The sequence below is a fragment of the Equus asinus genome, chromosome 28 (assembly GCF_041296235.1).
Source record: "Equus asinus isolate D_3611 breed Donkey chromosome 28, EquAss-T2T_v2, whole genome shotgun sequence".
Taxonomy (NCBI): domain Eukaryota; kingdom Metazoa; phylum Chordata; class Mammalia; order Perissodactyla; family Equidae; genus Equus; species Equus asinus.
In genome coordinates, this window is record NC_091817.1 from 33801458 (window position 1) to 33810304 (window position 8847).

At 43.7% G+C, this 8847-nt stretch overlaps 1 protein-coding gene across 1 annotated transcript in view; it reads left to right on the forward strand.

Annotated features, from left to right (window-relative positions):
* CDH1 (cadherin 1) overlaps positions 1 to 8847 on the forward strand; it is a 72369-nt gene that overhangs the window by 44786 nt on the left and 18736 nt on the right. The window contains exons 3-8 of the mRNA XM_014827662.3: positions 1663 to 1889; positions 5200 to 5343; positions 5470 to 5625; positions 6378 to 6522; positions 7950 to 8125; positions 8383 to 8511. Of these exons, the coding sequence (XP_014683148.3) occupies positions 1663 to 1889; positions 5200 to 5343; positions 5470 to 5625; positions 6378 to 6522; positions 7950 to 8125; positions 8383 to 8511 (977 nt within the window). The remainder of the gene's footprint in view (positions 1 to 1662; positions 1890 to 5199; positions 5344 to 5469; positions 5626 to 6377; positions 6523 to 7949; positions 8126 to 8382; positions 8512 to 8847) is intronic.

An 8847-nucleotide genomic window follows, 5' to 3' on the forward strand; every position in this document is an offset into this window, starting at 1 on the left:
ACTGTCTTGTCGACTGTTCCTTCTGCCTAGAAGGCTCTTGAGTCAGGTTTCTGCAAGACTGGCTCCTTCAGGTCTCAGCTTAGATGCCTCCACCTTAGAGAGGCTTGCCCTCACCATCCAATGTAAGTTACACCTTCCCCAATTCCCCTCTCCCCGTCACTCTTGTCACCCTCTTTAATTCCTTTATGTCTAGCACTTGTCACTAACTGAAATTATTGGTTTCTGTATTCGCCCGCCTCTTCCACAGTAGCGTATGCCCACGGGGAGCAGGTGCCTGGTCTCTCTTGTTTATAGTCTGTCCTTAGAGGCCAGCCCAGTTTCTGGCATATGGCTTGGGGGATATCTGTTGAATGAATCCTTTGCGACACTGATGTTTAGTGTAGACATTGTTTCACTACAGCTTCTCCAGCTTTGGGTATTAATACTTTTTAAGTTTTAATACTTTAATATCTATAAAGCTTTAAGTACAGTCATGTGCTACGTAACGTTTTGGCCAAAAATGGACCACATATACGATGGTGGTCCCAGAAGATTAGTGTCATATAGCCTAGATGTGTAGTAGGCTGTACCATCTAGGTTTGTGTAAGTGCACTCTGTGATGTTCACACAGTGATGAAATCACCTAACAATGCATTTCTCAGATCGTATTCCCATCGATAAGTGACGCATGACTGTAGCTTTTTCTCTGAGTCATTAGTCATAACGTTCCCCCACCCAGGTCATCCTTTTCTGTCTGTGGGTTTGTCTTGCTGCCCTGTATGACCGGGTTGAAGACTTCCCTGTGCAACCATCCTTGTCTCCCCCAACTGACAGTGATCCGTTTCTCCTCTGCGCCTCATACTGCAAGCATAGAATCAGCACTCAATAAATATTGACAGTTATCTGTGTCTTTTGTGGAATACTTGTGGGGGCTGAATAAATGATTAACCAAAGCTACATTTGCTTTTTAAATGTTTATTTAACAAACTTTAATATAGTGTTTATTATGTGTCAGGTACTGTTTTATGTATCTTAAAACAACCCTAGTCGTTACTGTCGCCTTCATTCTACAGATGGGTAGACGGAGACACAGAGATTAAATAATTCGCCCAAGGTCACAGAGCTGGGAATTGAACCCAGGTAGTCTGTTCCAGAGCCCATGCTCTTAACCATTATGCCATGCCACCTCCCTCTTATTATCTTATAATCTCTCTTATCATCGGCCACCGTTTATGGAAATGTAAACTGCTAATTTAAGTGTAGACTCTCCACAGCCCCTCACTGTACCCCGGTCCCTAACTCATGGACTCTTAGAGGTATTCGGTCTCAGTTATTTTAGTGGTCTGGTTTCGTATTGTCATAGAGCCATCTGAAGGAGAGGCCCCGTTTTTTGTTGCTGTTGAAAGGGAGATGTTACTTTCTAGACAGGTGACTGTTTGCACTTTACAAGTAGATGAGAAGAAAATCAGATCACAATTAACAGTCGCCCTGTGATTGTGAAGGGCATAGTGTGATATCGACTACTTTGGTATCATCGCTGTTCTGTCACCAGAGTGTGGTTTGTTGTGCTTGTTTTGTGTGAGTCAGGCTTTTGGTGGGTGACTCAAGTTCGATTTTTAGAGCAGGAATGCTCTTGTCTTTAACCTGCCCGATTTCCTAATCACTGTGATTTCTGCCCTACAGTGAGTTTTGAAGGATGCACTGGTCAGCCGAGGACAGTCTATGCTTCTGATGACACCCGATTCAGAGTGGGCACAGATGGTGTGGTTATGGTCAAGCGGCCTCTACAGCTTCATAATCCGGAGATGAGTTTTCTTGTCCATGCCTGGGACTCCAGCCGCAGGAAGCTCTCTACCAAGGTTACCGTGAAGGCAGCCACGCACGAGCACCACCGCCACCACCACCACCATGTACGTTGGGGTGTTCCTTGGAAGTTCTCATTGTTTTAGTCTGCTGCCTAATCCAGGTTTCTCTGCCTTGGCACCATTCACATTTGGGGCTGGATAATTTTTGTTGTAGTCTGTCCTGTGTATACTATATGATGTTTAGCGGCATCCCTGGCCTTAACCCACTACATAGATGCCAGGAACACTCCTCTAGTTGTGACAATCAAAAATGTCTCCAGACATTGCCAATGTCCCTAGGGGGAAAGATCGCCCCAGTTGAGAACCGTTGGTCTAACTGAACTAATTCTTTTAGGGGATTTTTTGTTGCTGAGTGGAGAGGGATCAGGTAGAATGATGGCAAGATGTCATTACCTTTGTTTCCGTGGGTCAGAGCACAGATACTGTCTGGGATTGAATCCCAGCCCTGCCATTTACTACTTGAATAACCTTGAGAGAATCTCTCAACCTGTCTATGCTTGAATTTCCTTCTCTGCACAATGGACATAACAATGACAGCATGAGTGAATACGTGTAAAGTGCTAGAACTATGCTAGGCATTTAGTAAGTACTCAGTAATTGTTACAATGAACATACAGAACAATGAACTAGAGGGCAATTCTCTGATTGTTTTGCGCTTTGTGTTTTTAATGGGGAGGTTCTTGGCACAGAAAAGGAAGAATCAGTGGGAAGCTTTTGCCCCATTGGACTGTCATTTCCACGGGATCCTTCCCCTTTGTAATTGTAGTGCCTGGCCCTCGGTCTGGCACTTACCAGGAGCTCGGGAAACATTGAATGGAAAAGATGGATGGATTGGCCATGAATGGTCAGATACGTATCTGTCCAGGTTCCTGGCAGGAATGTGTCTGGGTGTTGTTACCCAAAGCCAATGGCTCTGCCGGTTTCTAAACTGCTCCCTTGGTGCTTCCTACAAAATGCGTCTCTGGAGGCCATTCTACTTCCATCCTCCGGCTGCCTGGGACGTGTGGAGCATGTTGTAAATGCTAGAGCCTTTCAGGCTGGCTCCTGTTTTTCTCCCCGAAGACTTGAGATTCTAGGAACTTAATAGTCCTGACAGATCTAATTTTTCTCCCTGGTGTGATTGGACAGACCAGAAAAATGCGGAACTTAGTAGAACTATGTTAGCACAGCTCCCTGACTCAAGCGTTCAAGTGTTAAGTTCAGAATGGCGAGTTCATGCTCGCAACTGTGCGTGGAAGCCTCTTCTGTCCAAAAGACAATTTTGAGCTTGGTTTTTCAACTTTTCCTCCCCACCTCTGCCAACTTGGCCTCTGCCTCCATGACTGCTGTATCATGATTAGGTTCAAATACGTATTATTAAAAAACCCACAAATTACTGTGGTTTCTGCAAAATAGAGTATTTCTCTTTCAAGTTAAGGAAATCCAAGGGTAAGTTGTGGCCAGTAGGGGGACTCCACAGTTATCAGGGGCCCAGGTTCCTCCTTTCTGTTCTGTCATCCTCACCACATGGCTTCCATCCTCAAGGATACCTCATGATCCAAGACACCTCCTGGAGCTCCAGTCACACATCTTTATTCTAGGTGATAAGGAGGAAGGGAGGAAGAAAAGGTATCACTTTCTTGTCTGTCTGCCTTTTTAAGAGGCCTCTGGAATTCTCAAGCAAATAATGTTTACATCTCATTGGCTGGAACTTGGCCTCATGGCCACACCTGGCTGCAAGTATAGTATAGAAAATGTAGTTTACTTGGCAAATTGCTGGATATAAAATTGAGATACATATATGGAGAGAAACAGATTTTTTTTTTGTTTTTTTGTTTTTAGATAAGAAAAGGAGAAGGGATATTGAGTAGTAGGTACCAACTCTGCCACAGCTAGTTTGAGGTCCACTTTTGTTTGTCTCTAGTTCAAGAGGCCCTTGTGAGGCCAGGTGGTCCTGCATTAGGAGAAAGGATGGTGATCTTACCTCTCTGTGATAATCTGTCTTCACTCATCAGTGCCTGTTCTCCCCCCATGGCTGTGTAAGATGGGCATTTTTAGGCTCAGGATACAGTGTGGTCGTCGGTTTAATACTTGGTTCCTGTGCTGAAAGCAAATCTCAAACTCGACTTCATTAAAACCATAACTCGGTCTTTTCTAACCAATCCAGCCGTCATCTTCATCACTATCATTTATTGAGCACTTAGCATGTTTCAGGTGTTCAGTGCCTGATCTGCATTACTAGTATCTCATTTAATCCTTTCAAGAACCTGTGAGGGAGATACTAATATTATCCCCATTTTAGACATTCAGAAACCGTGGGACATTAAATAATCTGCCTAAGAGGAGGAAGTGCCACAGTGAGGATTCAGAGCATGCCCTTGGCCCAGGCAGGACTGCCCCTCTAGGAGATTAAAGCAAGGATGCAGGGCTGGGGGGGGGGAGGGGGTATGTGTGCGCGTGTGCATGCACTAAGGGGTGTGTGAGTGACCAGTATCAGGAATGCAGGATTGGGAAGGATTTTGTGATGCTATCTGGTCGGATCTCATATCTATCTTGTGTATTTTGAATCAAATTTAAAAAGTCAGGAACTAGAGCTTGACTCACACTTGGCAAACAGTGGTCCGTGGCTGTGTGGAGGGTGGGAGATGGATTGTCCTCTGGACCCTTTACTGTGTTACCAGTAATCACTTTAAAGCACTTAAACAATTTGGAGGATGTTTTCCTTCCATCTTCAACTATCTTATTTCCCGGCGTGTGCATAAAGTTATCTTTATCGCACATGGAAGCTGTTCAATGCAAATCTCAAAGGGTGTTTTTGGTTTCCACCCAACAGCCTCTGTTAGAACAAATGGAAACCATATAGATAGAATGACACAACAAGAATAAGGAATTTGTATCCATCACAAAGTCGTTCTTAGTACCAATTCCCAAAACTCACTTATTTGGATGATAACTCCACTTTGGGGACGTATATCCCTAGGAAAAACATAAAATAAAAGAAAATTAAAACACTTAAGTATATAGTTGTTGAATAAGCTCTGATATTGAATCATCAGAGTATAATCTATTAAAAACAACAGGTGTGATATGTAGGCTGGAAATAAGTTGTAAAGTAATATCAGGCCCTTGAAGCTGTAATCACGTATGCATAATGATTATTTGAACTCCCAACACTAAGAAGGATCAAAAGAGAACATCATCTTTATGATACGGCAAAAGGGTTCATTGGGTTTTGTTTTGGTTGCTCATTTTGTTATTAAGTTAAAACCATACACTTCCCTCCAAAGGCTGGAAATGCTGACTGGGTAGGTTGGATTGTTCAGGCTGTCATATTTCTCCTGTGTTATCTCATTTTATTCTCCATCTTTCCTTTTAGGAGGCTGTCTCTGGAACCCATACAGAAGTGCTCACATTTCCCAGCTTCCACCATGGTCTTAGAAGACAGAAGAGAGACTGGGTTATCCCTCCTATCAGCTGCCCAGAAAATGAGAAAGGCCCATTTCCTAAGAATCTGGTTCAGGTAGAGAAAGAAGTTCTCTATATCTCTGGGAGGAATTTGGCAGAGAAGGACCAAAGAGAGAAAGGGAAAAGACCCAATGTCAGGATCCTTCCTTGCTAATTCTGTTTCTTTCTGTTTTGTCTTTAGATAAAATCTAACAGGGACAAAGAAACCAAGGTTTTCTATAGCATCACTGGCCAAGGAGCCGACACACCCCCTGTTGGTGTGTTTATTATTGAAAGAGAAACAGGATGGCTAAAGGTGACAGAGCCTCTGGATAGAGAAGAAATTTCCAAGTACATTGTGAGTATCTCTTAGAAGGTTATTAATGGTGGGGTCACATCCTTCTAAAATTTTTTGGTCAACCCATGTTGTACCCCTAGATCAGATGCCCTGGACATGAGAGGAGCTTATTTTGACATCTCTAGACTTGTTAATAAGGAGAAATAACAGGAGAACCTGGAAAAATTGGGGGTTGTTGATTTTTTTCCTTGTTAGGAATAAGGAGGGGAGAGTCCTTATGCATCATGCGTGAGTTAGACCCAAGATGCCAACTTTTTCTTGGGGCTAAAAGTCCCTGACCCAAAGGAAGAGGCCGGTGATGATCTTGGGAGTGAAAACCATTTCTGGGCCTTGGTAGCAATATGGGCTTAGGGAAGCTGGGAGGTAAATCATTGATGCCAAATGCAGAAAAATCTGGGGGAAACACTATTTACCCTGCTTGGAATAAGTCAGGGTGTTTGAGCCTTCCACCTGTATCTCCTAGGCCTGGTGCCCCGGCCCTTGGGTGGGAAGTGGAACCTCTGACCTGGTGGCTGTGTTTTCCAGCTCATGGGTCTTCACATCATGTCATGGTCTCAACTAGTGTCATGATGTGATTAAAGCAGCAGCCCAGGTGTGAGAAAAGTTCTCTGCTGGGCATGTCCATCCTTGGGTCTTGGAGAGTGGGAGGGAGTGGAAGCCAAGTAGAGGCCACTCTGCTCTGGGCAGACCTCTTCTCCACTAGTTCTCCCACTCTTGTTGGGGCCCAGGTAACCCTCACTTGGCTCTTGCAGCTCTTCTCTCATGCTGTGTCTTCGAATGGGAATGCAATCGAGGACCCGATGGAGATTGTGATCACGGTGACAGATCAGAATGACAACAAGCCCGAGTTCACCCAGCTGGTCTTTGAAGGGTCTGTCATGGAAGGTGCTCTTCCAGGTATGTCCAATAATGAGGAGCTGACCACCAGGAAAGACTTGATTCTTTGGACCTCAAAGTGTTGGGGCTGACGTTTGGGGTCAGGCCCTGTATATGGACAGAACTTCTTTGGCAGAGCAGTTTAAGAACAACCTTTCCTGATTAAGAAATAATCCTTGCTAGTCTTAGGCCATTCCTGATCACATTCTTATATCTCTTCCATAAAGGTAACCATTGCCCTGACTTTTGTGGTAACTAATCTCTGGTTTATCTTTTGCCATGTGTGTTTTATTTACCTCTAGATAATATCTTGTTAGTTTCGCCCATTTTCAAACTTTATATACATGGAATCATACTGTACTATACATGTATTTCCATGATGTACTCCTTTCATTCAACCTTACGTACATAATAATGGTTCTTCCATGTTGTTGCCCATAGCTATTCATTTTCATTGCTGTGTAGTATTTCCTTGCATGGATATTTTTATATTTATATAAAATAGCTTATCTATTCCACTGTTGATTAAAAAATGGGGTTGTTTGAGTTTCTTGCCATTATAAACAGTGCTCTCAGAACATTCTTGAATATGTCTCCTGGTGCAGATATGCAAGGATTTCTCTAGGGATATATCCATAATAGTGGATTGCTCATTTGTGGGATATGTGCATGTTCAACTTTATTACATGGTGACAAACTGTTTTCCCAAGTGATTGAACCAATTTACATTCCTACGAGCAATATATATCCTGCAATTGTTAGACTTTTAGCTTTGGCCAATCTGTTGAGTGTATAATTGTATCTCAATGCAATTTTAAATTGCATTTCTCTGATTATTCATGAGTGAAGCAGCTTATCATATGTTTCCTGGCAATTTGGGTTTCTTCTTTATGACTTGTCTCTTCAAGTCTTTTGCCCTTTTTTTTCTCTAGGGCTGTTTATCTTTTTCCTGTTGATTCTTAAAGAGTTAATTAGATGTTCTGGGAACTAGTCCTTTGTCAGTCACATGTGCTAAAAATGTTTTCTTCCACTTTAAAGGCAATGATCTCAAATGACTGTTCTGTCTGGTGAAGCTGTGGCTGAGGAGGCAATTGTGGAAATTTCTGGGATTTTTTCCTATCTTACATGCCATTCACTCAGGATGAAAGACATGGCACAATTGCTAGTTTAGGGTTATTTATTCTCCATACTCCTTCCCACCTCCACTCCCCACCCAAAATATGTGTTGGGAAAATTGAGTTCTTGGAACACCACACGTTTGGTGGAATGCTTGTTTCCTCTCCTAGGACTTAGGTAAGAAATTTGGAAATTTGAGAATGGAGGAGCCATAATCTGGTAGCATCCCCAGGGCCTCTCCTTCAACATTCTGGACAGAACTGAGCTGAACGGTATTGACCAGGCCCCCAAGTGCAGCTTTACTGCATCTTCCTCTCCTTTGATGCTTCCAGGAACCTCTGTGATGCAGGTCACAGCCACAGATGCAGACGATGACGTGAATACCTACAATGCTGCCATTGTGTACTCCATCCTCAGCCAAGAGCCTATGCTGCCTCACAAGCAAATGTTCACCATCAACAGGGACACGGGAGTCATCAGTGTGCTCACCACCGGGCTGGACCGGGAGGTGAGGGGTCAAGAGCACCCAGAGGGTGTTGAGGGCAAATTCCATGGAAAATGCAAAACTTGGCTGAGGCCGGTTACCACTTCATATGGTCATGGTCTGAACTTGGCATCTAAACATCCGTCCAGAGGTTTTGTGCCAGGAGGGCAGGCTGGCATTTAAACAGATGATAAAATATTCTGTTTCTGTGTGATGGGCTGGGCTGGGCCTGATATGGCTGCTCTGTGGTTCTGATTCGGGTGTGTTTGATCTCTCTGCAGAGTTTTCCCACATATACCCTAGTGGTCCAGGCTGCTGACCTTCAAGGTGAGGGCTTAAGTACAACTGCCACAGCCGTGATCACAGTCACTGACGCCAATGACAACCCTCCCGTCTTCAACCCCACCTTGGTAATTCCCCAACTCCTTGGACTGTTTTCAAAGAAATGTCCTTTGTCGTCTCACAGCTGCTCATATGGAACCCTTTGAAAACTTTCCCCAGACTAGTGAACTTTAAGAAGCAAGCAGATTGGGCTGGCGGCTGTCTCTGTCATCCTCAGCCTGGGGCCTAGTGGCAGAGGTTTGTGAAGCTGCAAAAAACACCTACTGAATTCATGTCCTCATAATGTGCATCTTAAAAATGAATCTTACCAAGTTTTATTTATTCACTGAACAAATATTTTCTGAGTTTATGCCAGGCACTGTGTTAGACACTGGGAATATTATCACAAATAAGGCAGACAAAGA